At 33.1% G+C, this 14,781-nt stretch overlaps 1 protein-coding gene across 1 annotated transcript; it reads left to right on the top strand.

Moving 5' to 3' along the window:
* The first annotated feature begins 23 nt into the window (after positions 1-23).
* On the top strand, positions 24-13,622 carry LOC134276676 (uncharacterized). The gene is made up of 4 exons (XM_062758948.1): positions 24-315; positions 7,684-7,781; positions 10,269-11,489; positions 12,564-13,622. Exons 1-4 carry the CDS (start codon positions 51-53, stop codon positions 13,251-13,253), a joined length of 2,274 nt encoding a protein of 757 aa, XP_062614932.1. The 5' UTR covers positions 24-50; the 3' UTR covers positions 13,254-13,622.
* Positions 13,623-14,781: the final 1,159 nt, after the last annotated feature.

The following is a 14,781-nucleotide window of genomic DNA, read 5'->3' as shown; positions in this document are numbered from 1 at the left end:
GGTCCATTTCTCCATCTGAAGGCAAAGAAGAACAGAATACAGTTGAGACAATGGCCAGTGTTCTCTCCTCAGAAACACAAGAAATGGTGAAGGATGAAATTTTTCAGAAAATCCTGTCTGAAAAAGAAAAATTCCCGACTGTTAGCTTGCTGGATTTTGCTGGGCAGTTAGCATATTATGCTTGTCACCAAATTTACGTAACACCAAAGGCCTTCTTTATTCTTGTGCTGGACATGACTAAGAGGTTTGAAGATGTTGTGGATAAAGAGAAAGATAACCAAGAAGGATCAATCTTTTCCGTTTGGACTTACAGAGGTAAGACACTTATAAAGTGTCAGATGTTTTAAGGTAGTTATCGGTATTAAGTTTAGGCATCCATTTGTGGTTTTGTTCATCGACAATACACATTTATCATTTTGTTTGTTCAAAGAAACAGAAGGCCATTTTTAACAATTGTTTGGTTGCCCTAGCTCTCCTGACCGACGGGCTTAAAATACCCTAGCTTACCTGAGCCGAAGACTCAATTGAGCTTTTCTGATCAAAATTTGTCTGTTGTCTGTCGTCGTCGTAGTAAACTTTTCACATTATCATCTTCTACTCAAGAACCACTGGACCAATGAAACATGCCACGAAGTGTCATTGGGTGAGGGGAAATCAAGTTTATTCAAATAAAAGGCCACAACCTCTTCCAATGGGAAATAATTATATATAAGTGAAAAAAATAATGGCGTATTTAAAAAATCTTTTCAAGAATCATGGGGCCAGAAAAGATGAAACTAATGTGGATGCATCCTCGGATAGTGTTATTTCAAGTTTGTTTACAACATGACCCCGGGGGAAGAGTTGGGTCACAATTGTGTATCAAAGTTTAACATTAGAATACATAGGAAAAATTTTTGAAAATCTTTTCAAGAACCACTAGGCCAAGAAATTTGAAAGTTATGTAGAAGTATCCTCTAAAGGAGAAGGTTCATGTTTGTTCATATCATGACTCCTTTGGGTAGAGTGTGGCCCCAGTTGGGCATCAAAATTTCACAAAAATATAGGGAAACTCTTGAAAAAGAGATTGGGGGTTTACAATGGCGTATCAAAGTTTTACAGAGGAATACATAGAAATTCTTTAAGAATGTTCTTTTTTTTCCAAGAACCACTGGGCCAGGAATCATGAAACTGACATGTAGAAACATTCTTTGGAAATCCTCAAATATTGTAGATTCAAGTTAATTCAAATCATGACCCTGGGTGAAGGATGGGGCCACAATGAGGTTTCAAAGATTAACATCGGAATACTAAGGAAAAATCTAGATAGATCTTCTTCTCTAGAACAGCATAGTCATGATTGTTTATAGTTATATGGAGGCATCCTCTTATAGTGTAGATTCAAATTTGTTCAAACCATGACCCTTGGGGATAGGATGTTGGCACATTGGGGGATGAAAGTTAAACTTATGAATACATATGAGGAATTCAAAAATCTTTTTTCTCAACAACAGTTAAGACATGATTGGACATATTTATATGGAAGCATGCCCTGATAGTGTAGATTTAAATGTGCAGATCATGACCCATGGGGCAAGGGAGGGGCTATAATGGGAGAATAAGCAGGCTTACATAGACAAAAACCATCAGAAAGTCTCCTTCTCAAGAACATCAATGTTTTACGTAGGAAAACATGGGAAAATCGTTTTAATTCTTCACAAGAACAACAAAGCCCTGATTTGATCATGAATAAGAAAAGTATCAAAAACGATAATGTAGATTTAAATTTGTTATGCCCCGGCATGAATATGGCCGGGGCATATAGTGTTTGTCATGTCCGTCTGTCCTCTGTCCTTCCGTCCTTTCGTCACACTTTGCATTTAGCTCTATTCAAAGCTAAGTTTCAAAGAAACCATCCAAGATATTTTCATCAAACTTCATATGCTGATAGATTTTGCATGCAACTGCATCAATATTTTTTTACTTGACCTTTCCTTTGACTTTGACCTCACTTTTCTTTAATTAGTGTTTAGCTCAGTTTTAAACAAACCATTCAAGATGGTGTTTTCAAACTTCACATGTTGATACATACTGATGAGAGCTAGTCAACTGCATCAACATTTTTTACCTTGACCTTTCCTTTGGCCTTGATCTCACTTATCTTTATTTCGTGTTTCGCTCAGTTTTAAAGATACCATTCAAGATATTTTTATCAAACTTCATATATGAAGTTACATATTGATGAGAGAAATTCAACAGCATCAACTTTTTTTACCTTAACCTTTCCTTTGACCTCACTTTTCCTAAATCACTGTCAAACTACATATGTTGATACATATCGATGTAAGCAATTCAACTGCATCAACAATTTTGACCTTGACCTTTTATTTGACCTTGACCCCAATTATATCAAATTGTATTAAAGGCAGTTTTAATTAAAGACATCATTTCTAGATATCTTTATCGAACTTCATATGTTGATACATATTGATGAGAGATATGCAACTGCATCAACAGTTTTGACCTTGGCATTTCCTTGACCTTGACCTCACTTTGATGAAATTAGTGTCAAACTTCATATGCTCATACATACTAATGTAAGCAATTCAACTGCATTACTATTCAAGATATTCTGATCAAATCATGTACACTAATACAAATTTTCATGCTGGTTTACTACAGTCCCTGAAACGTTCTACTTTGAGTTTCACACCTGAACGGTGAAGAAACGCTGAAAGAACGGTGAGTGAATGCAGAGAGAACGATGAGTGAACGATGTGCGAATGCTGAACGCAACTTGGTGAACGGTGAGTGAACGCAGAAAGCAAACGGAGCGCGAACGTGTGCGCAAAATGAACGGTGAACGCAAGATGAACGATTTATTCAAAATGTCTCTGATCTTTTCCTTGCATTGAGATTATTTTATTATTCTATTATTCTAATTCTAGATGGTTTAATATAAATAAACAATAAATGTAATAAATAAATAAATTAATTAAAATTTTTTCTGTACCTATATGTACCTATTTTTTAAATCGATATTTTTATAAAAAAAAATTAATTGCCGTAAAACATGTGTATTTGTTACCGAATGTGTGTAGATTAAATATAAAATTAATCTATTTATATAGTAAATATGCTTATTCTTTTCACTGATAAAATAATGTGGACTTCAGAAGATAAAACTACTACTTATAGAACGAATTAATTGCATTGTACGCGGTTGAAACAACCATACATGTATTTCCGTGCCAAAGCGATTCTGAGTAAAATAACGGATTTTTTTTTTAATTCGCAAATGTCCGTTGACGTATTGCATAAAAACTAATTTGTTTTAAATTCTAATGCAAAATATTCCATATTTGTGTGTCTTTTGTATTCTTTCATGACGATTATCTTAGCTAAATTCTACATGTATCTGAAAAAATTCCCGGCCGTGATTATACTAGGTCATTAGATGATGGAAAGAGGCATTCAAATTATTTGTAATAAAATTTTCAAAACTAAATAAGTAATGTGCTGTCATAGTTTTTATTGAACAGAGAAATGTACGAGAGAAAGAAAGAAAGAGAGAGAGAGAGATACCCACTCAAATCTCAGATATCAGTTGTATCAAATAAAAATTCTTATTATTTTTCCTAAATATTGCAAGCAGTAAAGGTAATCATTTTTTTTTTAGATTAACAGATCCATTTAACAGTAAACATTGGCTTTTATTTTCCACCATCAAGTTCACACGGTTCACAGGAAGTCCACGTGCTAGTAGCGTGCTTGTCCTGTCAATCAAAATCATTCGACACAGTGGAGATGTGGAAATCGCGTTTCACCGAACATGCTGAAGGCAAAGAGTCACTTAATATTTCCAAGGAGTTTTAATATTTTCCCTATCATTTCTAGATCTGATTTTTGCATTCCTGCAGAAAAAATAAATAAAGAATGGGAATATATACTTGGAAGTATTAAGTTTTAAATTGAATTTGAAACATATTCCCTGCCAATTTAAAATACTTCTGTCGGCATAAGTGTATTCTGAAATACTATTGTTTAATGACTGTTTGATGTTGGTTTTAAGACTTATTTTCTTGTGTTCCAATACACATTAAATATTAATTAAAATATACTGAAAATACTCACTAAGAATTTTATTTCGGGAGAAAAGGCACCGGGGAGGGGGGTGTCTTAATTATAATGAATGGCAAACATATATTTAAACATATGTTTAGGTACCTTCTCTAATAATAGACTATTTTAATCAGTTGGTCTTTTCTAAAATTTAATATCACACTATCAATTTAATTAGCTCTAAAGATATTTAATTAACTGAATATTTGCAGTACTGTTCATTATAATCAGTCCTTCATGTAGTTTAAAAATACGGGTTATTGTAGAAATATTTTTTGTGTATTCTTTTCTTGAAAAAGACTTGGATTAATTATTATACATCCATTAATGATTTGTCGTCATAAAAATTACAACAAATTGAGGCCGTGCATGAAGCATTTGTACATTGCCATTTTTGAAAATTAATATTTTAGCATCGTTCTACATACATGAAGGTATTTAATGTATTATTTTACAGGGAAATTTCATGAAATAATTAACAGCTTAGTTATAATAAAAGAAATATAACTATCATAGATAATTTTTGCAATGAAATAATTATTCTTCAATTACGATATCAAAGTTATTTAATTAAAAAACGTAATCCTTATCATCAAAAAGATAAGTCCTTTCACTTCGGAGTTCCGATTGACAATTAAGACTGAACGATAAGTGAACGGTGAACGCAAAGTAAACGGAACGAAGAGCGAATTATGAACGTTTTATGAATGGTGAACGCAAGCGCACGGTGAACGCAATACTGTGTACGAAGAGCGAACGGTGAACGCACGCTGAACGAACTGAAAAATGAGAAAGTAGAACGTTTCAGGGACTGTAATATACCCTCGGCAGGGCATTCATGTCCTATGGACATATGTCTAGTTATTAACAGCTTTGGTTTATTTTTGAAATAACAACTAGTGAAATTTATTTTTTTGATATTAAAATTAATCAGTTCGTACTAATGGAGTTCAATAATTAGATGGAGTTATTTCGTTGGGGTGTTAACATTTGTCATTTTCAGTTCATTTCTGATAAAATAATTTCAACCAAATTTGGAATAATGAATCTAGTTTTCAAAGGGGTTGCCATTGAAATTGACTTAATTCTCTTTATACATGCCCCTTAACAAGTACACAACACTGGGGTTTCCAAAATCAGTTTTCAGGGGTGGGGCCAAAAAAAAAATAAAATTAATGCAATTTTAAAAATCTTTTTATTTATGGACATCAAGCAATCAAACTGTTTGCATGATTGTAATCTATTGTAAAACCAAAATTGTGAAATTCAAATTCTTTTACTTTTTCATGTTTTAAACACAAAGCAGTATAAGATACACACTTTCCAGAGAATATGAATTATTTCTATTGAAAATTTTTTTCTTTTCCTGGGTTGTGTTTTCCAACTAAATACAAGTTATGATGACCTCAATCAAGACCTTTGGAGGCAAAATTGTGCAATTTTATTGTTGCCACACACACGGAGTTCTGGTCTTACAGGTAAGTATTCAGGCTAATTGAAATATACTGAAAATAAATGAATTATTTGAAATGCACAATTACAGTTAAAATTCAGAAATATTAAATAAACTAAGTAATTTATGAGTGCCTCTTACAAAATTGTGAATTTTATATTACATCCAGGGTCAGCCATATATTTTTTCAACAATGGGGCTCTAGATTTTATATAGTGAAATGCATGAATTCTTTGAACATCTTATCCTTTGCTCCTGGTTATTATACTAAAAATCTAATACATATTTAAGGCATCAGGATTTATTTTCATTTATTTTCTGTTTTACAAATTAAAAGGTTTTTAATTTTCAAAGAAAAAAATAAAACAATTTTAAATCTTTCTGATGTTTTGAGAATCGGGATCGAGACAAATTTACAAATCGCATTTCCAATAAGATGAAACGGCGGGTAAATAAGAAATGATTTGTAGTTTTGTGTAAAATTCCTTTACACTATGTATTAAAACGTTTTATTCAAAGGACAAATAAAATGCCGACGACTTTATTGCACAATGACATGCTGGTGAGATACTTATTTTTTCAAAAAATATATTGTCTGTAATAATTTGGTTTTAAACTACCGTGGTAGCTATTGCATATTGCTTTTTCTTCAATTGGAGACATTTTTAGGTCTCTGTTATTTTTAACTTACAGTCTAAGCATATTTTTCAGAAAAGGGTTGCTTATGCATCAGATGTAATGAATAAAACTATGGGAGAAGTGATGTCCATTTGAGGAAGAAATAAACAATAACCTGAAGAAAAGGTGTTTATATTGGAATGGCACAATTGATAAACAAGGACGAATAAAAAAAAAAATTTGTCAACTGATTATAAAAGCACACCCTATTCCCCAATACTTTGTTTTATGATAGGAATTATAATTTTAGGCATCAGGTAAATTTTAGAACAATGTCTACACATTCACCTAACACATATTAAAAAAATGAAGATATATTGAAAGACTTTTAAAGAATTGATTTTTAAAATATATTTTGACCAACATCACAAAATTTATATAACTGGCCCAAACTGGCAGATGATGAAATAAGCAATTAAATGTTCTTCTTTCCTATTTGTAAGCATTATGTGTCCATAGTAAGGAGCCAATTAGACATGTTAGAATAGCATAAAAGAAGAATGTACAAATGTTAATAATTGATTTATCAAAAAAAAAATTTTATTTTCTTCTCCTTCGGGACTTTTTTATTCTGATGTTCATAACTAAACCTAAACATAAAAAAATGCTGGCCTTATAATGAAGAAAGGGGCCTCTTTCAAAAAGATAATTTCAGGGCCGCTGGGTCAGGGGTACCATGGGGGTACTTTTCAGAAAAAAAATAAATTAATGCTTTGAAATCTGCCCTTTGATAAGCAATGGTGCCTCCTTAAAAATTTGTGAATTTCATGGCTTTTGGATTAAAACATGAACCAATTGCAATCGCTGGAAAATTGTTACATGATACTCAGGTGACCTATAAGGCCCGTGGGCCTCTTGTTGAAATAACAACTAGTGAAATTTGTTTTTTCTGATATTAAAATTAATCAGTTCGTACTAATGGAGCTCAATAATCAGATGGAGTTATTTCGTTGGGGATATTGATCTCCCATGGGCTTGTCAGTTGTGGTGGGTATCTGTTCATTTCTGTGGATGTGACAAATAAATTTTCAGTCAGGAATGATGAATCAGTTTTCAGAGGGTGTTGCCATTGAAATTGACTTAACTTCTCTTTATACGCTGTTTGCCTTAACAAGTACACAACACTGTAATACATGTTTCTACAAAATCAGTTTTCATGAAAAACAGAAGGAAGAAGATATGTAAAAAAAAAATCAGAATTTAAATATTGCACATTTCAGAGTTCATATTTTATTTAATAACTATTAAAAGGTTATCAAACTATGAAATCATATAATTCTGCTGGACTATTGTAAAACCAAAAACAAAAGTATAGATTGAAATTCTTTTACTTTTTCATGTTTTAAACACAAAGCAGTAGAGCTACACACTTTCCAGAGACTCCGACCTGTTTGGTTTTTATTAGGATGCTTTGTTCTTCTTTTAGTTTACAAAATTGTGTTTTCTTTCAGACTACCTTAAGTTTTGGATTACCTCAATCAAGACATTTGGAGGCAAAAAAGCACCACTGTTTCTTGTTGCCACACACACGGAGAAAAAATCTACAGATGTAAGTATTCAGGCTAATTGAAATGAGAATCACAAAAAATAACTGATACAAACCTATTTGATGATGCACAATTACAGTTAAAATTCAGAAATACAAAAGAACCAATAATTAATTGACAGTTAATCGTATTACACAATCATTTATTTTGTATTACATCCAGAGTGTCATATAAATTGTAATCAACAATGGATACCAGATTTTCATGGTGCAATTGACGTCAGTTTGAACTGTGCACTTGATTTTAGGATATCCGATTCTGAGCCAGGAAGGATAACTCCAAAAATTAATATTTAATTTGAAATGCATCAAAATGAAACTTCTCATGCAAGAATTTTTATTTCATTCATCTTTATAAGATTAAAGGGTTTTGGAAGTCTTAGAAAAAATCTTATAAAAGTTGACAATTGTACTCTATAAATGGAAAAAAATTAATACTGTTTTAGAGAATGGGATTTTTTTGAATCTTGCCTTTGATACCAATGCTTATCAGCATGATATGAAATAAGAAATGATTTGTATTGTCTTGCAATGATAGCAAAAGCCTTTACACTATGTATTATAGAATACATGACGGAATTGGAAGACAAAATATACCTAATAAGTATAAAACTTATGACAGTTACTCTGAATGCCTGGATACCTATCATTTTTTAACCTAAAAAATATATTTGTTTAATAATTTGCAATTAGAAAATGCATTGCCGATATTCCAATTCGCTTTTTCTTCAAAAACATTTGAGATTTGTCAATTTTCCCTATTGAATCTGATTAACTTTAATTTTTAACTTTAAAGAAATACTGTGGATAAATGCACATAACTTTGTGGATTCAGAAGTACTTTTATGAGTATTTTTTATATGCAGCTAGGATAAGGCTGCCCGTAAAATTCCAAACTGTTCAAACCGTAGTTACTTCTCTGAACTACATAGATATGACGTCATAATAGAATATATTTACATTCAGTGTAATTTTCTTTATGAAATCCATTAGAAATCCACGACGTTTAAATTTCTATAAGACACACGAAACCTTGTCACCGCGCGTTAGAATACACAGTAGGAACTACATGCATTTTCAATATTTAGGAACAACAAAATGTATATCGTTTTGACTTAATTTCATTTAAAAACTACCCTTTTAAAATTAACATAAAATCACAACAAATGTGCAATAACATTTAATTTGTATTTTTTTTCCTCGCAATGTTTATTTGCGTTATTTAACTTTCCAAAGTCACAAACGACTTTCCAACTTCACGGACGGCTATAACATTTATTAAGCACACCAATACTGAAGGGCGCTAAATTCACATTAAACATGAACGAAATAAACAATTAAGATAAAGGAAAATTAGAGATGTAAATATATGCATTGAATTCATAATTTGGGATGTCTTCGGTCCTATAACACACCTGGCCGTGCCGACTTATTTAATACTTTTAGCGAAATGATAATTTGTCTGCACAGCCTGGTGTGTTATAGGACCGAAGAAATCCCAAAATATGAATTCAATGCTTAAATGACGTCAAGTCACTGCATACTTGAGCAGGCATGACAGGCAAAGTGTCATACATTTTACATGGCACGTAGATTTCTTTTGGGGACTTGTTGTTTAATTCAAGTGTTAGGATTGTATTTAAGCTCGAGTGTGCTGTTATGATGTTGAACATTTGAAATTTAAATGTCCTTATTCCTTTTGCTTGCCCGATATGCACATATTTAAACAAAACCAAAAAATTATGTGTGAAACGCTCCCCTTACACGTCCGAAGACAGAGTTAAAATTTATGAATCGTGTTTATATTGGAATGGCACAATTGATAAACAAGGACGAATTAAAAATATTCTGTGTGAATCTACAGGAGAGGTATGTCCTCTAACTGAATATTGCTGGGGGAATTGTATGTAGTTTATCCATTTTTGTATAAAACGCGATAAAGAGTGGAAAATACCCTTTCTTATGTTGGTAAGTTGAATTTCTCGTAGAATATTTTTTAAATGAGTAAAAACTAAACTTGCCTCAGCACTTTCTATGTACTATAAATCACGATGAATTGATCTATGTAACAAACTTTGCACAATATTTTTCTTTTGCACTTGTGCCGAAGTGATTTTTGTGCAACAATTAGGAATATCACAAATCTCCGTCACGTGATCAACACAGTCAAGTGACGTCATGGAAATGCTTTAAAATAAAACAGGATTAAACTATGATAATCATCTCAAGTTGTCTGCAAACATTACAAATTAAAATTAAAATCTATCTCGGAATAAAATGTATATTTTCAAGGCATTTTAAGCCTCCGGACAGCCTTATCATAACTGCGTAACTTGACTGCTTATTTTATAAACCTCAGGATCGGGCTACCTTAATACTGAAATACCTTTAACTACACATTTTCAAACATCGACACATTATCATAATTTAGGGTTCAGTTTACAATTATGAATTAATATTTTAATATACATGCTTTATTTACTTCTTCAGGAAATAGAAACATTCTTTGGGGAGTTTTGGAATGCTGTACCAGACGAGGACAGAGATTGGTTAAGTGAGTCTTTGAATGATCGGGAATATGCAGTAGGTCTTAAGGAACTTAATGATAACACTAAGGCAATGCTAGACTCAATGAAAAATTCTATAGTGGAATTATTTACGGATGATAATACTACAAAAATTGAATTGCCATCCTCATGGGCTCTAATGGAACAGTTATTATATGAAGGAGCCTGGAAGGTTTTGTCCCTGAGTGAAATCTGGAAGCTCAACGCATCTCTTCCCGATGAATACCAAATCAAAAGTGACGAGGAAATGTCGGAATTTTTAAAATGTTTCCATAATAATGGTCTTCTTTTGAATTTTGAAGAAGCAGAATTGAGGGAACATGTTATACTTGATATTCAGTGGCTTGCTAATGCTTTCAGCAAGGTAATTGCCGATGAAAACCACATCAATAAAGATTGTAAAAGGAAATTAGTTAAAGAGTGGAAATCCTTCAACAAAACGGGGGCACTTAAAGATAAAGTGATAGATGCTTTGTGGAAAGAGGAACCCTCTTACTCGAAACATAAAAGTGAAATTTTGCCATACATGGAGAAACTTCAAATGCTGGTACCTTTGGATGCATTTGAGGCTGTATCAGAAGGTGGCATGTCATGGTATGTCCCATGTATGAACAAAAAGCAGTTTAAAGCTGACTTTTTTGAAGATAAGTGGGAATGCTCATCCATTTTGTGCTATCGATTCAATTCCTTTGCCATGTTTGTGTTCTACAGACTGGTAGCATACTGCATAAGTTCTCTAAGATGGAGTGTTGCAAAAGATGAAGATAATGAAGGAAGTCCATGTCTTTATCAAACGGCAGCAGTGTTTGATCACAATGAACACACTGTTGTTGTTGGCATATGTAATGACGATATCCAGTTGCAGGTGCTGAGAATCAAACCATTGACTATAGACAAAGAAGTATCAAATGAAATTGGAGACTCCATTGATAAAGCAATAGAAAAATTGACTGAAACATTTATTGGCACAAAGATATTCCTCAAAGGATACAAATGTCAAAACGTTGTTTGTAATGAAAAAGACATATCTTTTACTCTTGCAAGTGAGCTGTCCAAAATCAAGGCTAAAGAAATTCAGTGCAAGTGTCAACTTCGAGAGAAGCATGTGATAAATGTACAGATGATGCAGGGATTCTGGGAAAAGGTAAAAGTTATTAATCTTTATACTCTCTGTAAAACAATCGAAAAATCGATTTTTAGGACTTACATTGTCTGCCTGTCTCTTGGTATATATGTCCAGCCAATAAGTTTGTAGGAAAAAATCACTGGCACATTTATTGTTTACAAGCTGAGGAATCATACTGATTTTGAACATATCAAAGATCAATGAACGAAAAAAAATATTAAAGAGAGAGACATTTGAAGTTTATATTTTACACAGAGCATTCTATCAGGAATGTCTTGATCTAAATGCAAGTCCATTTGGTCAAGTTCAAGATCACTTTCAGAAATAAATTTTTGTAAATAAAATAAACGTTACCATATCTTGTAAAATGGACCATTATTTGACTCAAAGATTTCTTACGACCCAAGAATGTGTCATGATTTGAACTTATTTAAGGTAATATGATGTTTACCTGAAAAAATAATTTGAAACTCAAAATGAAATGAAGAAAAGTAGTAAGGTATTTTTGTATACTTCAAACTAATATTGCTTATAATCTCAAAATGTGTCATGACCTTGATCAAAGCACCAAGTTTCTTTCAGACCAGTGCAGAGTAGATGAACTGTATTGCAAGAGATTAATGGATTTTTAATCTTTTACCAAAATTGTGCAATTAACTATCCATTGTCTCGTGGTTCGGGTACCAGGGTTTTAGAAGCTCTGATGAGTACATTAATATGTTTCTCTCTAGATAAATCTTTCATTTCACGTTAATCCCAATTTTCCAAATTGATGTGATGTCACCAACTCAATGATATCTAATGGTAAATTAAAATTGTTTTTATCCTAATTTTCCTTTCTTGACCTACAACAGGGCCCTTTGTTATAATCACCTTGGAAAACAAACTGTACTTGCATTAGGGTTTAGCTTTGCTTAATATATGGGGAATCATCTTATAAATTTTAATCTTGGTTTATAATGTTTTTTCCTAAGTTGGCTCCATTAGATGAACTAAGATTGATTTTGCTTCAGACAAAGTTGGCTATTTCCAGCACTTAGTTTCGAGGTTAAGAATGGTTCATTATAATAGCTATGGTTTATTTTGTTTCAGAGAGAGTCGAGTGATTCCAGTACTCCAAAGGCCTCTGGACAAAACCTAGAAGGCCGGTCTAGATTTGCAAAACTTGGTATGGCTACAAATGATGTGTTGAATAAGGCATACAGAGATATTCTAGAATCAGAAATTCCTGCATCTGATATTGAGAACAAGGTGGATTTATTATCAAACAAAAAGTTGAAGAGTCTGAATCTAAACGCAAATCAAGAAGATCAATTGAAAAAAGCAAAAATATCAGGATATGAGGAATTTGATATTTCATTAACATACAAATTGATAAGAAACATTTGTTCAAAGATTCCTAAACCAACAAAAGGAAAATGGGGAGAAGAGCCTGCAGCAGGAGAGGTGAGAGTGGGTGATGATATCGAGAGAATTAGGTCAATACGAAATAAATTGACTGCACATGTCAGTTCAGCCTCCATCTCTCAGACAGAATTTGATGACACCTGGTCAACGATGTCAGATATCTGCCAAAGACTGGAAACGTTCACTGGAAAAAAGTACTTGGATAGTCTTAAAGGGATTCAGAAACTGGCTCTGAAAGAGGAAGGGGAAGATGCAATAAAAGCTATCATAGAAAAGTTTGTCAAGGATCAACACGAACAACATGAACTGTTGAAGTCAGTCGTGTCAGATGTTCAAGAAATAAAGTCTCAAATGATGACATTAAAACGAAATTGAAGACTAAAGGCAGCCATTTAGAAATAATAATTTTTTACTCGTAGAAAGTTCGCTGGGATAGTGAATAATGAATTCTGTAACACTTGGTTGAAGATGTCAGAAATCTGCAATGCACTTGCAGGTTTCATTGGTTAAAAGCCTATGAATAAGCTTAATTATAATCATAAACTGGATATAAGGAATTTGATATTTCATTTACATACAAGTTGTTAAGAAACATTTGTTCAAAGATCCCTTAACTAACAAAAGGAAGGTGGGGAGAAGAGCATGCAGCAGTTGTAGAGGTGACTGTGGGTGATGATATTGAGAGAATCTGGTCAATGCAAAATAGATTGACTGCTCATGTGAGTTCAGCCTCTATCTCTCAGACAGAATCTGACTCCAATGTCGGATAACTGCCAACGAAAACCTTCACTGGAAAAAAGTACTTGGATAGTCTTAAAGGCATTCAGAAACTTGCTCTAAAAGAGGAAGGGGAAGATGCAATAAAAGCTATCATAGAAAAGTTTGTCAAGGATCAACATGAGCAACATGAACTGTTGAAGACAGTCGTGTCAGATGTTCAAGAATTAAAGTCTCAAATGATGACATTTAAACGAAATTGAATACTAGAAGCAACCGCTCAAAAATGATAATTTTTATTCACAGAACGTTAGCTGGACTAGTTAATAATGAATTCTGTCACACTTGGTTGAAGATGTCGGAGATCTGCAATGCACTCGAAAGTTTCATTGGTGAAAAGCCTCTGAATAAGTCTTATTATAATCATAAACTGGATATGAGGAATTTGATATTTCATTTACATACAAGTTGTTAAGAAACATTTGTTCAAAGTTCCCAAAGCCAACGAAAGAAAGGTGGGGAGAAGAGACTGCAGCAGAAGAGGTGACAGTGGGTGATGATATCGAGAGAATTAGGATAATCCGAAATAAATTGACTCTACACGTGAGCTAAGTCTCAACCTTTCATTGCATAACACCTTGGTCGACAGTGCCCGATATCTGGATTGGAAAATTTCACTGGGAAAAAATACTTTGATACCTTAATACATGTAGCATATATAAACTAATTTTAAAAGATGAAGATGCTATTCAGCTATTTTAGAAAAAGTCAGCAAGGAACAAAATGATATGTTGAAGAAAGTTATGTCAAATATGCAAAACTTAATGTCAGATATACGATTGATTGATTGTATATTGTTTAACGTCCCAATCGAGAATTTTTCACTTATATAAAGACATCACCATATGCCGGTGAAGGGCTTCTTTTGACCTTTACTCGGCACTCAGGGCCATTGAGCAGTGATGGATCTTTATCGTGCCAACGCCTGCCTCTGACACAGGGCCTCGGTTTTAAGGTCTCATCCAAAGAACCCACAACTTTCACTTCAAGTGCCGAGCGCATGGCGAAGGAACAGTTGCTACGTATTTTAACGACTAGGTCAGTCGCGGCCGAGATACGAACTCACGACCTCCCGATCAGGGAGCGAGTGCTCTACCGACTGAGCTACCGTGAACGGTCAGATATA

The sequence above is a fragment of the Saccostrea cucullata genome, unplaced genomic scaffold (assembly GCF_032062105.1).
Source record: "Saccostrea cucullata isolate Sc308-1 unplaced genomic scaffold, CSIRO_AGI_Scuc_v1 ctg7083, whole genome shotgun sequence".
NCBI lineage: Eukaryota > Metazoa > Mollusca > Bivalvia > Ostreida > Ostreidae > Saccostrea > Saccostrea cuccullata.
The sequence above is the reverse complement of the archived record's forward strand: the minus strand, read 5'-3'. Positions and strand labels throughout refer to the sequence as shown.